Source organism: Myotis yumanensis, unplaced genomic scaffold (genome assembly GCF_028538775.1).
Source record: "Myotis yumanensis isolate MYYU_CA2020_CCGP unplaced genomic scaffold, mMyoYum1.0.hap1 SCAF_1, whole genome shotgun sequence".
Taxonomy (NCBI): Eukaryota; Metazoa; Chordata; class Mammalia; order Chiroptera; family Vespertilionidae; genus Myotis; species Myotis yumanensis.
The window spans coordinates 117,188,614-117,210,307 of NW_027223752.1; the positions used below are offsets into that span (position 1 = coordinate 117,188,614).

Sequence of the window (21,694 nt, forward strand, 5' to 3'; positions counted from 1 at the left end):
GGAATTTCAACTAAAATATAGAAAAACCAACCTGAATAACCAACTGAAGACTAGCCGGAGAGAACACTCATAACCAAGGACTTAAAAAGGAGGCAATAACAAGACAGGTAGGAAATGGCTGAGGCACAAGAGGGCACAGACACAAACCCAAAGAGGCTGCAGCTGAAATTTGGGAGGGATATTTCAGCAGTGGGGATTCCCTGTGAGAAGTTTGAGGATTAAACACCCAGCTAGCCTTCCCAACCCAGAATACAAGAACTGAGCAAGGTGGCCACATAACATCTGGCGGTGAAAAGCACTGGGGGTTCTGTCCTGTAGGGAGAGACGGGAAACGTAGGCACCTCCTTAAAGGGCCAATGCACTCAATATGGTTTTCAGTCACTCACCTTGGGCTCTGGCAGAAGGAGGGCAGAGTGGACTAGAGCTGCGTGAGAAGAGTCTGGGATTGGTGGCTCTGGAGAGAGAGCTGAGAAGAGAGCCACCTGGAACCCCTGTGCTGAGGCATTCTCCCATGCTGCAGAAAGCACTATTCTTAGGAAAGCTTTTCCCATCAATGCAGCTTTGGGGGTTGGAGGGATGGGGACAGAAACTGCCCCAACTATTAGAAACCCTTTGCCTACCATGTGGAGTTTACGCCCTGCTGAGCTCTGCAGCCTGAGGCTCACTAAGTGACTGAGACTAACAATCAGCCTGCAGGAAGAGGCAGATCTCTGGGTGTTTTGAGTCTTTCTGTGCCTGACCTGCTTCTGGGTCTGAGGCTAAAGAGAGCAGCAGACCTTGGTGCGCAGCTTGGTACTTTCCACATGCATCCAGCCCCAGCAGAGGGAGCCACAGGCTGTGAATCACTGATAGCTCCAAAGAGAGTACTCAGGGCCAGTCACAAACAGCATCTGACATTGACCTGAAACAAAGACACTCCAAAGAGGCCCCCAAAGCAATAATAAACCCAGTGGACAGTTTCAGACAACAACAGAACAGGATCAAATAGGCTTCACAAGCACTATATCCACAGGGAGAAATTGGCAGACTGCAAGCCCTAGTGAGGTGAATTCAGCTTCTTGTGATCAGCACCTGCACAGCAGCCTGCACACTGTGTTGGCTGATCATCAAGCCCACGCACAAGCAAGCCAATAGCAATTAAGACTCAATTACAACAGGGAAGGCCAATACAACATGCACAAAGGACATTATTACAGCATCCAGGTCTGGTGATCAGGGAGACTGTGCCTTTGGTTCGCACAGATCACCTACTACCTAAGGCAGTGATGGCAAACCTTTTGAGCTCGGCGTGTCAGCATTTTGAAAAACCCTAACTTAACTCTGGTGCCGTGTCACATATAGAAATTTTTTGATCTTTGCAACCATAGTAAAACAAAGATTTATATTTTTGATATTTATTTTATATATTTAAGTACCATTTAACAAAGAAAAATCAACTAAAAAAATGAGTTTGCGTGTCACAGATTCGCTATCACTGACCTCTAAGGCCACCCTAGCAAGATTGGGGGTTGTAAGCAGATCTACTTAAAATATGTAGAAATAAACCCAAACAGGCAGCCAAAATTTGGAGACAAAGAATTAAGCCCCAAATTAAGGAACTAGAAAATTCTCCAGAAGACAAACTAAATGAATTGGAGATTAGCAATTTATCTATCTCAGTAATGAGTTCAGAGTTATGATCATAAGCATGAAAAAAGACATAAAAACTATGAAAAACAACCAGTCAGAAATGAAGAATGACATAGCAGAAGTAAAGAATACATAAATAGGAAAAAAACCCAGCAGATTAGAGGAAGCTGAGGATCCCATCACTGAATTAGAAGACAGGGTAGAAAAAAATCACTCAAGCAAAGAAACAAAAAGAAAAAACAATTAAAGAACAGGAGGATAGTTTAAGAGAGCTGTGGGACAGAATGAAATGTAACAGTATCAGCATCATGCAGTACATTCAACAAAATCCATCAACCATTTTTGATAAAAACTCTCAGCAAAGTGGGAATAAAGGGATCATATTTCAACATGATAAAGTCCATATATGACAAACCTAAAGCCAACATCATACTCAATAGGCAAAACTGAAACCATTTACCCTAAGAACAGGAAAAAGACAGGAATGTCCGCTTTCACTACTCTTATTCAACATAGTACCAGAAGTGTTTGACACAGTGAACAGACAAGAAGAAATAGAAGGTATGCAAATTGGAAAGGAGGAAGTAAAGCTCTCATTATTCACAGATGACATATTATACATAGAAAACCCTATAGCCTGTCCAGCATGGCTCAGTGGTTGAACGTCAACCTATGAACCAGGAAGTCCTGGTTCAATTCCTGGTCAGGGCATATGCCTGGGTTGTGGGCTCAATCACCAGTATGGGGAGTGCAGGAGGCAGTCAATCAATGACTCCCTCTCATCATTAATGTTTCTATCTCTCTCTCCCTCTCTCTAAAAAATAAAATAAAATAAAATAAAATAAAATAAAATAACTAAAGACTCCACCAAAAAACTACTCGATTTAATAAAGAAATTCAGCAATGTAACAGGATACAAAATTAACACCCAGAAATTGATGGCATTTTTACACATCAATAATGAAAGTCTCAGAAAGTAGAAACTAAACAAACAATCCCATTTAGCACTGCAACAAAAATATTAAGATACCTAGAAATAAACTTAACGAAGGAGGTAAAAGACTTGTACTCTGAAAACTATAGGACTTTGAAAAAAAGAGACAGAGGAAGATATAAACAAGTGGAAGAATATATTATGTTCATGGACTGGTAGAATGAACATCATTAAAATGTCCATACTAGCCCTAACTGGTTTGGCTCAGTGGATAGAGTCGGCCTACAGACTGAAAGGTCCCAGGATCGATTCCGGTCAAGGGCATGTACCTTGGTTGCGGGCACATCCCCAGTAGGAGGTGTGCAGGAGGCAGCTGATCGATGTTTCTTTCTCATTTATGTTTCTAACTCTCTATCCCTCTCCCTTCCTCTCTATAAAGAAATCAATAAAGTATATTTAAAAAAAACCACAAAAAACAAAAAAAAACCCTGCTCTTTAAAAAAAAAAAAATGCCCATACTACCAAAAGCAATCTATAAATTCAATGCAATTCCTATTAAATTACCAATGGCATATTTTACAGATCTAGAACAAATTACTCCAAAAATTTGTATGGAACCATAAAAGACCCCCAAATAGCCGTAGCAATCTTGAGAAAGAACAAAGTTAGAGTGATCACAATATCAGATATCGTATTATACTACAAAGCCACTGTACTCAAAACAACCTGGAACTGGTATAGGAACAGACATATGGACCAATGGAACACAACAGAGAACCCAGAAATCGACCCAAGCCATGCTCAATTAATATTTGACAAAGGAGGCAAGAGCATACAATGGAGTCAAGACAGTCTCTTCAATAAAACAATGAGTCAAGACAGTTTTTTCAACTAAATAATACAAAAAAATGAAACTAGACCACCAACTTACACCATGCACAAGAATAAACTCAAATGGATAAAAGACTTAAATGTAAGATGTGAAACCATAAAAACCCTAGAAGAAACAATAGGCAGCAAAATCTCATACATTTCTCGTAGCAATATGTGTCCTCCTGGGGCAGAGAAAATAAACAAATGGGACTATATCAAAATAAAAAGCTTCTGTACCACAAAAGGAACTCATACAACTTAACAAAAGGAAGACAATCCAATTAAAAATGAGCAAAGGACCAAAGTAGGCACTTCTGCAAAGTGGATATACAGATGGCCAAGAGATATATGAAAAAAATGCTCAAAGTCACTGATCATCAGAGAGATGCAATTTAAAACAACAATGAAATATCACCTCACACCTGTCAGAATGGCTATCATCAAAAAACGACAAGTGTTGGCGAGGTTGTGGAGAAAAGAGAATCCCCTTACACTGCCGGTGGGAGTGCAGCTACTATGGAAAACAGTATGGAGTTTCCTAAAGAAATTAAAAAATGTAACTCCCAATGGACTCAGTGATCTCACTTGTAGGAATATATCCTAAGAGACCCCCCCCCCAAAAAAAAACAATCAGAAAGAAAGTATGCATTCCTATGTTCCGAGCAGCACAATTTACAACAGCTAAGATCTGCAAACAGCCCAAGTGCCCATCAGTAGATGAGTGGATAAAAAAAGCCATGGTACCATTTACACCATGGAATACTATGCAGCAGTAAAAAAAAAAGTACCTCTTATCCTTTGAGACAGTATGGAGACACACCTGGAGAGTATTATGCTAAGTAAAATAAGCCAGTCAGAGAAAGATAAGTATCATAGGATTGCACTCATATATGGAATCTAATGAACAAAGTAACTGATGAACAAAACAGATCCAGAGACACAGAAACATGGAACAGACTTTCAAATCTCAGAGGGAAGGTGGGGGTGGATGGTAAGAGATCAACAAAAGAACTTGTATGCATATATGCATAACCCATGGACATGGACACAGACAATAGCAGTGGTTGCCAACTGGTGGCCCATGGACCACTGGTGGTCTGTGAGGTCCGAAAGGTTGGCAACTGCTGGACAATAGGATCGTGAAGGCCTGGGGTGAGGGATAAGGGATCAGTGGGAGAAAAAAGGGGACATATGTAATATTTTCAATAATAAAAATTAAATAAAATAACATATTCTCTGCCCAGCTGGTGTTGCTCAGTGGGTAATTATCAACCTATGAACCAGGAGGTCATGGTTCAATTTGTGGTCACGGTACATGCCCGGTTTGTGGGCTTGATCCTCAGTGGGGGGTGTGCAGGAGGCAGCAGCTGATTAATGATTCTCTCTCATCATTGATGTTTCTCTCTCCCTCTCCCTTCCTCTCTGAAATCAATAAAAAAAATATTAAAAAGTAAAAAAAAAAAAAATTCTCTGATTTAGTTAACTAGCCCTTTGAATTCTACAGTTCTTTATTTAAAAGAAAATGGAAGATACATATCAATAGTATACAACTAAATAAACTGAAAAGTAAAAATCCCTCTTTCTAATCCCCAAACCCCAGCTGATACCACTATTAAAATTCTCTTATGAATATTATCAAAGTTTATTATGCATTTACCATGCTTCATATCCAAAGAGCTGAAGAAACTCCAAAGAAGATAAACACAAAGAGAACCACATCCAGGTATATCACAGCCAAACTACTTTAAGCCCAAGACACAACAATTCTTGAAAGCAGCAAATAGAGGACAACAATATAATTAACTAGAGGCTCGGTGCACGATATTTTTGCACTCCCAGCCTGCGCTCTTTAGCAATCTGGAAGCCCTCAGGGGATGTCCGACTGACAACTGCAGGGAGTGGGCCTAAACTGTAGTCGGATATCCTTAGCGCTGCTGTGGAGGTAGGAGAGGCTCCTGCCACCGCCACTGCGGGTGCCAGCCGTCTGCCTGGCTAGTGGCTGAGCGGCGTTCTTCCTGTGGGAGTATGCTGACCACCAGGGGGCAGCTCCTGCATTGAGCGTCTTCTCCCTGGTGGTCAGTGCGCGCCATAGCAATCGGTCGTTCTGCCGGTCGATTTGCATATTACCCTTTTATTATATAGGACTAGTGGTCTGGTGCACAGAATTTCCTCAGCCCGGCTTGCACCCTCTCCAATCTGGGACTCCTAGAAGGATGTCCTACTGCTGGTTTACAGGGATCGGGCCTAAACTGACAGTCGGACATCCCTCTTGCAATCTGGGATGGCTGGCTCCTAACCGCTCACCTGCCTGCCTGCCTGCCTGCCTGATTGCCCCTAACCGATCTGCCTGCCGGCCTGCTCGACCCCAATTGCCCCCCGCCGCTGGCCTGCTTGCCCCCAAATGCCCTCCCCTGCCAGTCTGATCACCCCAACTGCCCCCCCCTGCTGGCCTGCTTGGCCCCACCTACCCTCCCCACTGGCCTGCTAGCCCCAAATTGCCCCCCTGCTGACCTGCTCACTCCAAACTGCCCCCCACCCCGCTGTCCTGAGCACCTCCAACTGACCCCCACTGATGGCCTGCTTGACCCCAACAGGCCCCCCTGCTGGTCTGCTTACCCCCAACGGCCCCGCCCCCCACTAGCATGATCACCCACAACTTCCCACCCCTCTTGGCCTCTAACCGCCTTTACCTCGGCCCTGCCACCATGGTTTAGTCCAGAAGAACATCCGGAAGGTCTCCTGGAAGGTCTCCCAGTCTCATTAGCATATTACCCTCATTAATATAGAGGCCTGGTGCACGGGTGGGGGCTGGTTGGTTTGCCCTGAAGGGTGTCCCGGATCAGGGTGGGGATTCCCTTGGGGTGTGGGGCGGCCTGGGCGAGAGGCCTGTGGTGGACTGCAGGCTGGACACACCCCCATGGGGTGAGGGTCCCCGCTGGGGGTGTGTGGCCAGACTGGGTGAGGGGCTGAGGCCTGTTTGCAGGCTGGCTACACTCCCTTCAGAGTGGGGGTCCCCACTGGGGTGCCTGGCCAGCCTGGGTGAGGGGTTGATGGCTGTTTGCAGGCGGCCACTGCCCCTGGCAACCCAGGCTCCCAGACCCTCTTTGAGCGGAGGCCACAGTGGCTGGAAGCAGGTATCTGGGATTTATTTATCTTCTATAATTGAAACTTTGTAGCCTTGAGCGGAGCCCACAGCTGGCCAGAGCAGGCGGGAAGCTTGGCTTCCTCCTTCGCCAGGGGCAACCCAAGCCTCCTATTCGCTCCAGCTCTGTTGCTGCCACCATCTTGGTTGGGTTTATTTGTATACTGGCTCCTGATTGGCTTGCGGGCGTGGCTTGTGAGTGTAGCGGAGGTATGGTCGATTTGCATGTTTCTCCTTTATTAGATACTAGAGGCCCGGTGCACAAAAATTTGTGCACCCGGGGGGGATGGGGGGTCCCTCAGCCCAGCCTGTGCCCTCTCACAGTCTGGGACCCCTCAGGAGATAACGACCTGTTGGCTTAGGCCTGCTCCCGGGTGGCAGAGGGCACGCCCAATCCCTAGGTGCAGCCCCTGGTCAGGCTGAGAGCAGGGTCGATTGGGGAGTTGGGGCGCTGCCCCTTGTCATGCACAGAGCAGGGAGGATCCGGAGGTTGCGATGCCACCCTCAGTGACGCTCAGGGTACAGCCAATTGGGGGGTTGGGGCACTGCCCCCTGTCACGCACAGAGCAGGGCCCATCAGGGGGGTTGGGGAGCTCCCCCCTGTCACGCACAGAGCAGGGCCCATCAGTGGGTTGGTCAGCTCCCCCCGTCACGGACAGAGTAGGGCCGATAGGGGAGTTGGGGCACCACCCCCGTCACACACAGAGCAGGGCAGATCAGGGGGTTGGGGCGCCGCCCTCTATCACCCACAGAGCAGGGCCGATCAGGGGGTTGGGGCGCCGCCACTCTCACACTCAGGGCAGGGCCGATGGGGAGGTTATGGCTCTACCCCGTCACACACAGAGCAGGGCCCGTGGGGGAGAGGGGTTGGGGCGCAACACCCTGTCACACACAGAGCCGCAGGGCGATCAGGAGGTTGGGAAGCTCCCCCCTATCAGGCACAGAGCAAGGCTGATCAGGGGGTTGGGGCGCCTTCCCCTGTCATGAACAGAGCAGGGCGGATAGGGAGGTTGTGGCCCCGCCCCCTGTCACACACAGAGCCGCAGGGCGATCAGGGGGTTTGGGCGCTGCCCCGTCACGCTGATCCCGGTGCTGGGAGGCATATTACCCTTTTACTATATAGAATAGAGGCCTGGTGCATGGGTAGGGACTGGCTGGTTTGCCCTGAAGGGTGTCCTGGATCAGGGTGGGGATCCCCACTGGGGTGCCTGGCCAGCCTGGATGAGGGGCTGAGGGCTGTTTTCAGGCTGGTGGGTGACTGAAGCTCCCAACTGCTCCTTTTTTTCTTTTTTTTTAAATTCTGGGCCAAGGCCTCTGCTGCTGAAAGCAGGTATCTGGTTTGTTTTGGTTCTATAATCGAAACACTGTATCATCTCCAGCTCTGAGATCCCATCCGGCCGAAAGCTGGTTTCTGGGGTTTTGTTTAGCTTCTATATTTGTTACAATGTTTCAAACTGCCAGCTCAGAGGCCGGCAAGGCAGGCGGGGAACGTTGGAGTCCTCCTTCACTGAAGCAAGCAAGCCTCATGTTTGCTTCCAGCTGCCTGGCTGCTGGCCACCATCTTAGCTGGCAGTTAATTTGCATATCATCCTGATTAGCCAATGGGAAGGGTAGCGGTCGTACGCTAATTACCATGTTTCTCTTTTATTAGATAGGATAGACTAGAGGTCCGGTGCACCAAAATTTGTGCACTTAGGGGAGGTTCCTCAGCCTGGCCCGTGCTCTCTCACAGTCTGGGACCCATTGGGGAATGTCCACCTGCTGGCTTAAGCCTGCTCCCCGGGGGAATGGGCCTAAGCTGGCAGTCGACATACCTCTGGCAGCCCAGGAGGCCTCGGGAGATGTCCACTTGCCAGCGGGGAGCAGGCCTAAGCTGCAGTCAGACATCCTTAGTGCTTCTGAGGAGGTGGGAGAGGCTCCTGCCACCACCGCTGTGCTGGCAGCCCTCAGCCTGGCTTGTGGCTGAGCAGAGCTCCCCCTGTGGGAGCGCACTGACCACCAGGGGGCAGTTCCTGCATTGAGCGTCTGCCCCCTGGTGGTCAGTGTGTGTCATAGTGACCAGTCATTCCCAGTCTTTCTGCTGCTAGGGTTAATTTGCATATTACTCTTTTATTATAGAGGATAGAGGCCTGGTGCACGGGTGAGGGCTGGCTGGTTTGCCCTTAAGGGTGTCCCAGATCAGGGTGGGGGTCCCGCTGGGGTGCCTGGCCAGCCTGGGTGAGGGGGTGAGTGCCATTTTCAGGCTGGATACACCCCTGTCGGTGTAGAAACATCAGCCCCTGGGTAAGGGCTGTTTGCAGGCTGATCAAGCCCCCCAGTGTGGATCCTCACTCCACGGGGGTTTTGCCAGTTTGGGTGAGGGGCTGAGAGCCGTTTTCAGGTTGCACACAGCCCCTTCAGGGTGGCCAGCCTAGGTGAGGGGTTGATGGCCGTTTTCAGGCTGGCCACTCACCCACGGCGACCCAAGCTCCCAGCCTCTCCTTTCTTTCTTTCTTTTTTTTCAGCGCCTCCTTGAGCAGAGGCCAGGTAGGGCTGGAAGCAGGTATCTGAGATTTATTTATTTCAGCGCCTCCTTGAGCAGAGGCCACAGCGGGCTGGAAGCAGGTATCTGGGATTGAAACTTTGTAGCCTTGAGTGGAGCCCAGGGCCGGCCAAGGCAGGCGGTGAGCTTGGCTTCCTCCATTGCCGGGGGCAACCCAAGCCTCCTCCTCACTCCAGCTCCATGGCTGCTGCCATCTTGGTTTGGTTAATTTGCATACTTGCTCCTGATTGGCTGGTGGACGTGGCTTGTGGGTGTAGCAGAGTGAGGACCAATTTGCATGTTTTTCTTTTATTAGATAGGAAGATTGCTGCCTTCTTACTTCCATTGTTTAGAGTTTTCCTTTTTTGTCATTTTAAAATTTTATTTCAGAGAGGAAGAAATGTATATTTCTACACATATACATGTGTAGAAATTGCCAAACTGCATTAAAAAGTGTTTGCAAGAGTTTATACTCTTATTGTACTATATTCTCACTCACGTTACCAAATCTTTACTCCTTACCAATATGAAATGTAAAAAGGACTTTAAAAAAAAGTTATTTTGCCCTAGCTAGTTTGGCTGAGTGGATAAAGTGTTGGCCTGCAGATCAAAGGGTTCCAGTTCAATTATGGTCAAGGGCACATACGTTAATTGCAGGCTCCTCCACCCGCCCAGGCCCTGGGTGGGGCAGGTGCACGAGGCAACCAATTGATGTTTTTCTCTCACATCGATGTTTCTCTCTGTCTTTCCCTCTCTCTAAAAGATCAATGGAGAAATATCCTCAGGTGAGGATTAACAACAAAAAAGTTATTTTATCTGCCCTGGCTGGTATCCTCAGTGGTTAGAGCATTAGTGTGCACAATGAAGTGTCATGGGTTCGATCCCCGCCTCCAGTCAGGGAACATGCAGGAGTTAATGCGTCTCCCTCACATTGATGTTTCTTCTCTCCCCTGTTGCCCCCCACCTCCACTCTCTAAAAATCAATGGAAAAAGTACCCATAGGTAAGGATTTAAAAAAAAAAAATTTACTCCAATTTTGATTTACATTTATGTAAGTAAGCATGTTAGCTATTGTTCATAACCATTTCCGTTTCTTTCACTATGCAACCATTTAAATTTCTTTCATTGTGAACTGCATTTTCATGTTCTCTCCATAGAATTTTCTTACTGATTTGTAAAAAGCCCTTATGATATTAGCCATATTCATTTTAGGTGTTGGAAATATATTTTCTCCATTTCCCATCTAGTCCCCCTCCCAAATTTATATTATAAAACCCAGTGGCCCTACCGCCATAACAACCAAGACCAGTCACCAGGAGGCTGCGTGCGCAGCAAGGCATGCGTGGGTGGGTGGGGCTGCATGCGCGGGTAGGCAGGGACTTGACTCATGGTGCAGTGGGGTCTGGGGTCCTGGGTCTTACGCTATTTCCCGTGGGTCTGGGTCTCGCACATTTCGCGCACTGGGTCACTAGTAAAATTTTATAAAACAATAACTTTCTTAACCACATCCACAGCCCAAACAACACTGACTCAGGAATTAACCAACTTAGTTGGGACTTTACCCAGGGTCAGGAACTATTTCCTCAAGTTTCTTTCTCCCTTTTACAAGGAGAGTAGTTAGCCACAAGCCTCCAGCTGCAGTGCTCTTGGTATCTGTAGCAATGTTCCAGCTGAGGCCACATTCCCACTGGGTAGCACCCAGAGAATGACTGAACATAGTAAGGGTATCAGGGCCTGACCATTTTTGCTTATTGAGGCATTACTCTGTGTTCAATCTATGAAATGAAGTGCCTCACGGGGCTTCAGAAGACTCACAGCTGCATCATAATCTGAATTTCTTCCTACTGAATGCCCCCTTCCTTCTTTTTCTCCTCTAATAGGTCAGACCAGCATAAAGGTCTATCTATTCCTACTCGTTCTCCACTTTATCCTGCACAGATGCAATCCCACAGTAAATCTCTTTCTCTTTTAACTCTACCGTGGCATCTGCTTTCCAAAGGAACTCACTCAACTGAAACAATGACATTTCTTATTTCAAATTACAAGGTTTACTGAGATCTAACTATCATGCATTACAAAGTTTACCAGAATAGTGACTGGGCATTAAACTAAGTTTAAAATGGGCCTTTGTACTACTACAAAGGAATGTAGATTAGAAAATCTTCTCAGACTTTAAAAATTCCGGCTCCCATAAGCATAACCAATCGACATAAGACACTGGGGGGTAGGGGAGGCCAGGGGATTGTCAAGGGCAGGGAAAAAAAGAAGACATATGTAATACTCTTTGTAATACTTAAGCAATAAAACAATAATAATAAAAAAAGACAAAAATAATTCCAGCTCCCTTAAGGTGCTGAACAAAAATTAACTTGGTTGAATCAACTAATCAGTATTTAAAATGCAGAATCTACCACAAATACTTACATAACTGTGTTGTCATCCACTAATATATCACAACCATGAGCAGGACATGAAATTGTCTGAAAAAGATTGAAATTTAAACTGTTTTCATTCAACAAATATTTATTGAATGCTTATCATCGCAAGGCATTTTGCTAGGTTCTAAGGATACTGGATACCTCAACATTTATAGGCTATTAATCATTCCCTTTCCATTAAAGGAAATGCATGTATATGATTGTGTTTATCATTATAAGGCAAGCATGTCAAACTCACAGCCCATGTGGCCCACAATGAATATTTTTGTGGCTCAAGCCAATTCAACAGTATGTAAGAAACCTTTTAATAAAAAATTTAGTAACTTAATGTTTACAATATCCTGTTATACATAATTATTAATAACGAACTACAATGCTCGCTGACTAATTACTATAATCGTGTTGCATTCATTTCTCTTACATACCTTACGCGCAGGTGCACCATTTCTCTCCACTAATACTAGCAGTGAATATTTTAGCAGCTGATTGCCATGTCATTAGTCTCATGGCACAGTGGGGCCTGGGGTCCTGGGTCTTACGCTATTTCCCACGGGTCTGGGTCTCGCACATTTCGCGCACTGGGTCACTAGTAAAAATTAACTTGTTTGGTGTGTGCAACAGGAAATATTCCACTTTCGGAGAACAAGAACAATAGGTTTATTTGCATACGCTTATTAATTTGTATAGTTATTCAGGGTCTGGTAAGTTAATGTTCAAGAAAAATATATTAATTTTTATTAAAATGCTCTATTCATGTTAATGATTACTCGTTTATTTCAGCCTTTGTATTCAGCATGTCTCTATAGAAATAAATCTATGTTTCTATGAAAATTGAAGCTTTTGTTTTTTTGCAGCCCACAAACTTAAACCTTGTTTATTTGGCCCGTGTTAGCCTTTGAGTTTAACGTGCATGCTGTAAGGTAACTAGAATTACTGACCTGAATTGCTTTTTCAATATAAAAGTTGAAAAGCAAAAGCAAGAGGTCAGACAAAATTGTTCAAACATACATAAATGTTAATGCCCACTGAGAAAACATTACTGGACTGGATTTTTAACTGGAATGTCACATTGTAAACAGAAAGAAAACCTCAATTATCTTCTTGTTGTTTTAACCTAGAAAAAGTTCTCATGCAATTCTTAATGCAGAATGCTTCACCTGTTTATATTTGTACAAGCTTTTAAACCTGTAGGAAATTTAACAAAAACTAAAATGGCATCTTTACCTGTCCCATGCCTTCTTCCATTATCTTAGTGGTTAAATATTCACTCCAGCACTGCATACAAAACTTATGTCCACATTCAAGGCCAGTGAAATACTGCAACAAAAATAATACAGGGACTTTTAAAAGAGAGTATCAGAAAAAACACTATATTACATTGTGACTTAATAAGGCTCCATTAGGTCACATTTGTCATAGTGGCTAAATGTCCAATTTGACAAGGCTCCTCAAATTAGTATCTAGGTGGTGAATCTAGACATGAACACATACTGAACACAAAACAATTAATGAGAAATGCATCTATAGTACATATTTATAATTTTTAGGAAAGACAAACAAGGTTGTATTAAATATAAGAATATGTCATGTACCAATAAGCATATGAAAAGATGCTCTAATATCCTTAGCCACCAAGGAAATGTAAATCAAAACTAAAATGAAACACCACTTCATACCTGCTAGGACAGCCATAATAAAAAAGATAGATAACAAGGTTAACAAGCGTGTGTAGAAATTAGAACCCTCAAACACTGCTGTAAAACGTAAAATGGTGGAGAAACTTTGGAAAACATTCGAGCAGTTTCTCAAATTGAACACAGAATTATCATATGATCCAGCAATTCCACTCCTAGGTATATACTCAAAAGAAATGAAAACATGTTCACACCAAAACTTGTACACAAATGTTCATAGCAGCATTATCCATAATAGCTCCAAAGTGCCAACAACCCAAATGTCCATCAACTGACAAAATGTGGAATATATCCATATAATGGAATATTACTGAGCCATAAAAAGGAATAAAGTATTGACGCATAATATATAACATAAACCTTGAAAACATTATGGTAAGTAAAAGAAGCCAGTCATAAAATACCACATATTGTTTGATTCCATTTATATGAAAGGTCCAGAATGGGCAATTTCATAGAAAAAAAGTAGACTAGTGATTGCCTAGAGCTGGGGAGTTGGGAGAAAATAGGACGTGACTGTAAAAGGGTTAATGGTTTCTTTTTTGGGGTTATAAAAATATTCTAAAATTAACTGTGGCAATGGTTGCACAAATATGACTACACTTTAAATAGGTGAACTGTATGATATGTGAATTATCTCTATAAAGCTATTATAAAAAACTAGAGGCCCGGTGCACGAAATGTGTGCAAGGAGGGGGCGGGGGGAGTCCCTCAGCCCCACCTGCACCTTCTTCAATCCAGGACCCCTTGGGGGGATGTCCGACTGCCTCTCGTAATCTGGGACCGCTGGCTCCTAACCGCTTGCCTGCCTGCCTGTCTGATTGCCCCTAACCACCTCTGCCTGCCTGCCTGCCTTATTGCCCCTAACTGCTCCCCTGCTGACCTGATCGTCCCTAACTGCCTCTGCCTTGTCCTGTACCCAGGATTCCCTCCTCCGGCTGGTTGCAGGCACCTGGGACCGGGGCTTCCCTCCTTCTGGCCGGCCACAGATGCAGGGGACCGTGAACGAGTGGCTTCACTTGGGCCACAGTTGCTGGCACCTGGGACCGTGGGGACCGTGGGGCAGGGAGCTTGTCACTCTCCTGGGCCACAACGTGGCTGGTCCCCATTACTCTCTTGTGAGCTCATTTGTGCCTGGCTGGTCCCCAATCCTCTCTCCCCAGTGTTGAGTGTCTGAGCAGTTACAGCATGGTGATATGAGGGCATGACAACCATTTGCATATTAGCTCTGTATTATATAGGATAAGTTAGGCCAGCTGGCATGGCTCAGTAACTGAGTGTCGACCTATGGACCAGGAGGTCACGGTTTGATTCCCGGTTCGGCCATATGCCAGGGTTGTGGGCTTGATCTTCAGTGTACGGTGTACAGGAGGCAGTCAATCAATGGTTCTCTTCATCACTGATGTTTCTATCTCTCTCTCCCTCTCCCTTCCTCTCTGAAATCAATAAAAATATTTAAAAAATATGTCACACAAATATAGAACTTAATGGAACTGCAGAATGTAGCAAACCTAGAAAATAAATAAAATATTATGGAAACCAAAGGATTTATTCAGATAGTTAAGAAAATATTAACATTTTGGCCTAATAATATATGATTTGAAGGTTGGCTAAATGAAGTATACTATATTCTATGATGCGATATGAATCAAGTACTTTAACATTAGGGAGTCTAGAGGAGTATATTTTTAAAAGACAAATAGTGGTTACATTATTTTAAGAATCTACACTAATAAAAGAGAAAGATGCAAATTAACCATCACTCTGCTACACCCACAAGCCATGCCCAGCAGCCAATCAGGAGCCAGTATGCAAATTAACCCAACTAAGATGGCCACGGCCGCGGCCACGGGGGTGGAGCCAGCAGGAGGCTTGGGATGCCCCCGGTGATGGAGGAAGCCAAGCTTCCCGCCTGCCCTGGCCAGCCCTGGGCTCCGATCAAGGCTACAAAGTTTCAATTATAGAAGATAAATAAATCCCAGATACCTGCTTCCAGGCCACCATGGAAAAAAAGGAAAAAAAAAAAAAAAAAAAAAAAAGAGAGGCTGAGAGCTTGGGTCGCTGGGTGGCGCAGCCAGCCAGAAAATAGCCATCAGCCCCTCAGCCAGGCTGGCCAGGCAGCCCAGTGGGACCCCCCCCACCATGAAGGGGCTGTGGGCAGCCTGAAAACGGCCCTCAGCCCCTCACACAGGCTGGCCACACTCCCATTGGTTGAGGGTCTCCGCTGGGGGGCTTGGTCAGCCTGCAAACAGCCATCAGCCACTCACCCAGGCTGGCCAGGCACCCCAGTGGGGACCCCCACCCTGAAGGGGGTCTGGCCAGCCTGAAAACTTTTCTCAGCCCCTCACCCAGGCTGGCCAGGCACCCAAGTGGGACCCCCACCCTGATCCAGGACACCCTTCAGGGCAAACAAACCGCCCCCACCACCCATGCACCAGGCCTCTATCCTATATAATAAAAGCGTAATATGCAAATTGACCCTAACAGCAGAAAGACTGGGAATGACTGGTAACTATGACACACACTGACCACCAGGGGGCAGATAATCAATGCAGGAGCTGCCCCCTGGTGGTCAGTGAGCTCCCACCAGGAGAGCTCTGCTCAGCCACAAGCCAGGCTGATGGCTGCCAGCACAGCGTTGGTGGTGGGAGACTCTCCCGCCACCTCAGCAGCGCTAAGGATGTCCAACTGCAGCTTAGGCCTGTACCCCGCTGGCAAGTGGACATCCCCCGAGGGCTCCCGGGCTGCCAGAGGGATGTCTGACTGCCAGCTTAGGCCCAATCCCCCCAGGGAGCAGGCCTAAGCCAGCAGGTGGACATCCCCCGAGGGTCCCAGACTGTGAGAGGGCACAGGCCGGACTGAGGGACCCCCAAGTGCACAAATTTTTGTGCATTGGGCCTCTAGTATTTTATAATAGTCCTGGCTGGTGTGGCTCAGTTGGTTGGGTGTCATCCCATGCACTGGTTCAATTCCCTGTCAGGGCACATGCCCAGGTTGTGGGCTCCATCCTAGGTAGGGGGCATGCAGGAGGCAGCCGAACAATGTTTTGTCGCACACAGGTATAAAAAGAGAATATTTTATAATATTTGCTACTAAATTATTTTTGACTGAATAAGTAATATCAGCTCATGGTTAAAAACAATTATTTAAGAGTATGAGTTTATGTAGGAAAATAAGTGTCACTCATCTTCATCCTTGGTCCTCTCCTTCCCTACTGAAAAGTAATAGCTATTTCCAAGATCTTACAAATTCATCCAGAGATGTTCTAATGTACACAGGTACACACAATAAGAGTACCACACTCTATTCTGCTTCTTAGTTTTAAAACATTATTTAATAGATTTAATGTTTTGCCTACTATGCTACTGCACAGCCTGTATGTACATCTTTGTGACCATGTAACTGTATCTTAGGACAAATTTGTACAAATAAAATAGCAGGTATACAATTTGATAGATTATTATCAAACTTCATTCAGCAATTGACAATGTTCAAGTCAACTTGGTTTCTCATACCCATGTCAACATAGTATACTATTTAATTCCTTAATCTCTGCCACTGGAACAGGTGAAAATAAACCAACTTCATTAATTCTGATTTTAATTTCTTTAATTCTAAGTGAAGTTTAAACATGTGAAGAGAGATTTAAGGCTTTTTTCTGTGCATCCTGTTTACCTATTTTGCCCATTTTTTTTCTATGATGTTTTTCTTAATGATTTAGTAGGGATTTTAACTTATTTAGAAAATAAGTATTTTCCTCCAGCTCACATTTTGTTGCCAGGCAGATCTTTATTTTGTAGCAAAACATACTTAAAAAAATTATGGCTTCTAAATTAATTAACTTTGATATAAGGAGTTAGGTAGAAATCTAAGTTTCTACCCCAGATGGCTACTGAATTGTTTCAACACCATTTATTGAATAATCCCACCTGATCTGAAATACCTCCTCTACTAGTATAATACGCTAAATTCTCTTAATGAATATTTGAATCTGCCCTGTTTCACTGCAATGTCTATTCTCCTACATACTTAGTAGGGCTAAATTTTCCTCCATCCCCATCAATCTGTTCTTCTTTTCCAATATTTCACCTTTCTAAATACTCAATTCATTCTTATATTTCCCTTAGTATTTCAAGTTTTCTTCATACAGATCTTTCACATTTCTTACCAAGTTTATTCCTAGCTCTTATATTATTTTTATGGCTCTTACAAATGGTATTTTTTATTTCATTACATTTTCTAATTAGTTATTTGAAATATGCCTATGAAATTTCTGATGTTGCTTATATTAGATGCAAATAGTCAGAATACAAAATTAGGTATTATAGCACATTACAACAAAAAATGCCTAGAAGCAACAATGGAAGAAAATGTATTAGAGTCCTGGGACTGGGTTTACAGACGGAATGAAATGGAAAATGCAAAATATTTATCAAGTTTAAAATACGGTGGTATTCAGATTGACGACAATTCTAAGTCATTCACAAAACAAATGAAAGTCGTTTTTTCTGCCATTTTTTTTTGTGCCACCATAGTGGTGCACATGAATGTCCTGGCTGGTATAACTCAAAGATCTAGAAAAATAGCAGAACAAACTGCCATCTAAGTTTGGTTTCATTGTATTGAGAACCTCAGCAGACATCATGGACCATGAAGAAGCAAGAGGAAAACACACAGGAGAGAAAATTCTGGGATTCTTTTCCATACATGCAAATAAAATGTCTCAATGGGAAAAAACAAAAAACAAGTTAAGGTAAATATTTGGTAATGAATATTCTCATCCATGAAAAAAATATCTGGGAAACAAAAGAATCTATTTTCATTACTCCCACCAGGAAGGAGATCTGGCACTAACTTGTTACCAGATCACTAAAGAAGAGTACAGTGGGGCCTTGACTTACGAGTGTCCAGACTAACGAGTTTTTCGAGATACGAGCTGTCTCTCGGCCGATTTTTTGCTTTGAGCTGCGAGCTAAAATTCGGGTTATGAGCCAGCTTCAGATACCCCACCGCTAGTTGGCGCAGCAAACATCACAGTGAATGTCACAACATCAGCCCAGCATCACGTGTCTCACTCGTTCACTTTAAGATTTGACATACGAGTAATTTGAGTTACGAGCTCCGTCACAGAACGAATTAAACTCGTAAGTCAAGGCCCCACTGTATTTGATTTTCAAGGTTATAATGCAATAGTTCTCAACTTGTGGGTCGTGACCCCTTTGGCGGTCGAACGACCCTTACACAGGGGTCGCCTAAGACCATCCTGCATATCAGATATTTACATTACGATTCATAACAGTAGCAACATTACAGTTATGAAGTAGCAACGAAAGTAATTTTATGGTTGGGTCACAACATGAGGAACTGTATTAAAGGGCAGAAGGTTGAGAACCACTGTAATATAATGAGAAGGAGCATTCTGTAAAGGACAAAATACAGTATAGTAATATATCAACAATTCTAAAATGTTTTATTCATAATTTAAAAACATACACATTCTGATGTGCTTTATTATTTATTTTCAAATAAGAATCCTTAAGACACAGAGATTAAAATTAAAGGTCATAATGTTTACAAAGTAATGACTACAAGCAACATCTCTACCTTTGGGACTTCATACCATGGCCCATATAAGATCAAAAGATAAAAAGGAAGCTTTTTATTATTTCAAGAATTCTTTTCAATAATTTTTTTATTAAATAGATAAGACTAAATAAGATAAATTAGAAAAATAAATCACACATGCATGTCTAAAGATAAAGCAAAAATTAACCTGTGGTGTACAGACATACTCATTATGCTTAAGAGCTGGGTATCTACCTGTCTCATTTTCCTGCCCCCACCCCTCTCCTTGACATACTTGTTCCCTTTATAACTTATACTTACCTACTTGGTTCTCTGGGCCTTCCCCTGACTTAGAGGATTAGACTTCCTATTCATCAAACTTATCCATGTTTATATCACAAATAAATGGGACCAAGAATACACTAAAAATACATGAAATATTGCCTACAACAACAATTAATGGTCCTGGAAAGACCCTGGCTGGGTAGCTCAGTTGGTTAGAGCATCGTCCTGATATGCCAAGATTGTGGGATCCATCACAGTCAGGGCACATATAATAAACAAAAAATGCATAAATAAATGGAACAAATAGATGTTTCTCTCTATCAAATCAATAAATAAAAAACTTTTAGGAAATCTTAATGGTCCTGAAGAAAAAGAACTGAAGGAACAACACACACTCTTTAAAGGTTTCATTTACCTTCTTCATTTTACATCCACAGCAACTAATGTCGAACAGTACTAAGAACATTAAGAATTATCTTTCCTTCATCAGAAGTTGCCCATATAATATCTAAAACTGAAACATTTTGTTTATTAAGGCTGAGCAAATAATCAGAAATCAGTTCCTTTGTCTGTAAAATGGAATGCCTTAAAAGGAAAATAGAGTTGGACTTAGATCACGTTTTCAGTGTACTCAGGAGAAAAAAGATTCAGAGGTGCTTGGGTGTAGTATGAAGGGTAGACTACCCCTCTCACAGCCTTCAACTTTGTCTTTATCTGTTTAACAAATCTTATTCTTAGAAAATACAAATTCTTTACTTCATAAAAATGATATTGAGCCCAAGCTATCTATATTTTCTTGTAAAGTGAGGGTTTCGTACAGCTAGATCTTATTGATTTGATTTAAAACAACATAATAAAGTTCCCACTGGGGATGGGTTGGGGGGGTCATCTTAAAAAATATCCCAAAGCCTCGGGTAACTGTTTTGACCACCAAGAATAGTTAACCGAACCATAAGAAGCATTTAGCAAGAAAAGAAAAAGAAAAGAAAAAGAAAACCGTTTTCATGTGGCACTTTATAAAACTGAAGTTACTTTCTAGAACAGTGGTTCTCAACCTGTGGGTCGCGACCCCTTTGGGGGTCGAACAACCCTTTCACAGGGGTCGCCTAAGACCATCGGAAAACACATATATAATTACATATTGTTTTTGTGATTAATCACTATGCTTCAATTATGTTCAATTTGTAACAATGAAAATACATCCTGCATATCAGATATTTACATTACGATTCATAACAGTAGCAAAATTACAGTTATGAAGTAGCAACGAAAATAATTTTATGGTTGGGGATCACCACAACATGAGGAACTGTATTAAAGGGTTTCGGCATTAGGAAGGTTGAGAACCACTATTCTAGAAGGATAAAGGTATTGAAGATTTACATTAACAATAAAAGGCAAGTATCAGTGTTTGAAATGCGTAGTGGGAATGGAAACATGGGAGTAATGCAAGTAAAGAAATCACCTAGCCAATTAAAAAAGCTTCAAAGCATCATCTCAGGGAAAATTTTGTTTCAAAATGGAAGAGATTAAAATTATCCTTTAATAGTAGTGTAAAAGCTATGAGAAGCCCAGCCATCATGGCTCAGTGGTTGAGCATGGATCTATGAACCCAGAGATCGCTGTTCAATTCCTGGTCAGGGCACATGCCTGGTTTGTGGGCTTGATCCCTGGTGTGGGGTGTGCAGGAGGCAGCTGATCAGTGATTCTCTCTCATCATTGATGTTTCTATCTCCCCCTCACCCTTTCTCTCTGAAATCAATAAAAATATATTTAAGAAATAAAAACTATGAGAAAAGAAGTCCTAGTTTCGTCATGATTATATTTTTCATAATGCTTGGGAGTTTCCGTAACTCAACTTACTTTCCAACCCATGTTGCTCTATTGCTTTCTTGTCCTACCACTTATATAGCCAAACTTTCTTTAAAAGAGTTTTGTTTATCGTTACTGCCTCCACTTCCTTCCCCACCTTCAAGTCAATTACACCTCAGCCAATGCAGTATGGTTTTACATCTTACAACACTATTACACTACTAAAAATAACTTCCCAAGATCAGCAATAAACTTCATGTTAATTCCAAATTCACCTTGCTATTATTTTCACTGAAGCTTTTAGGACTGTTTACTATTCTTGGAAGTGTATTCTCTATTCTCTTCTCTGGCTTCTGTATGCATGCTACATTTTCCTAACTATGAACAGCATATGTGGCTCAGAGCTATCTGCCATCCTAACTACCACATCTTCAGAGTTTAGTTCAAATGTCAATCTCTGTGTGAAGTCTTCCCTGATCCAAAATGAGGTTAGGGGTCTCTCCAACATGTTCCCACAGTATCATGCCCTATCAAATCACTTACCATTCTTTCTAATACGGCATTTTATTTATTTGTGCAGCTAACCTGTATATTATCTGAGGCAGGCATTATATCTTTATTCTCCACTGTGTTTCAAACACTTAGAAATAGTGCCTGCTGTGCTGAATGAATAAATAAATCAATAGGGGGTTCTCTATCATCAGTTACAAGTGTAAGCAAAGTTTACACTGCAAATCTCCAGTCATGATTCTCCAGTTATAATTGGCTGAGACTGTTAGACAATATACCAAAGGCACTGAG

General features: G+C 43.3%; 1 protein-coding gene across 3 annotated transcripts in view; it reads right to left on the reverse strand.

Moving 5' to 3' along the window:
- ARIH1 (ariadne RBR E3 ubiquitin protein ligase 1) overlaps positions 1-21,694 on the reverse strand; it is a 123,919-nt gene that overhangs the window by 25,414 nt on the left and 76,811 nt on the right. For all 3 annotated transcript variants that reach the window (XM_070430843.1, XM_070430852.1, XM_070430861.1), the window contains 2 exons: positions 12,762-12,854; positions 11,524-11,579 (listed from right to left, as the gene is read on the reverse strand). In XM_070430843.1, the coding sequence (XP_070286944.1) occupies positions 11,524-11,579; positions 12,762-12,854 (149 nt within the window). The remainder of the gene's footprint in view (positions 1-11,523; positions 11,580-12,761; positions 12,855-21,694) is intronic.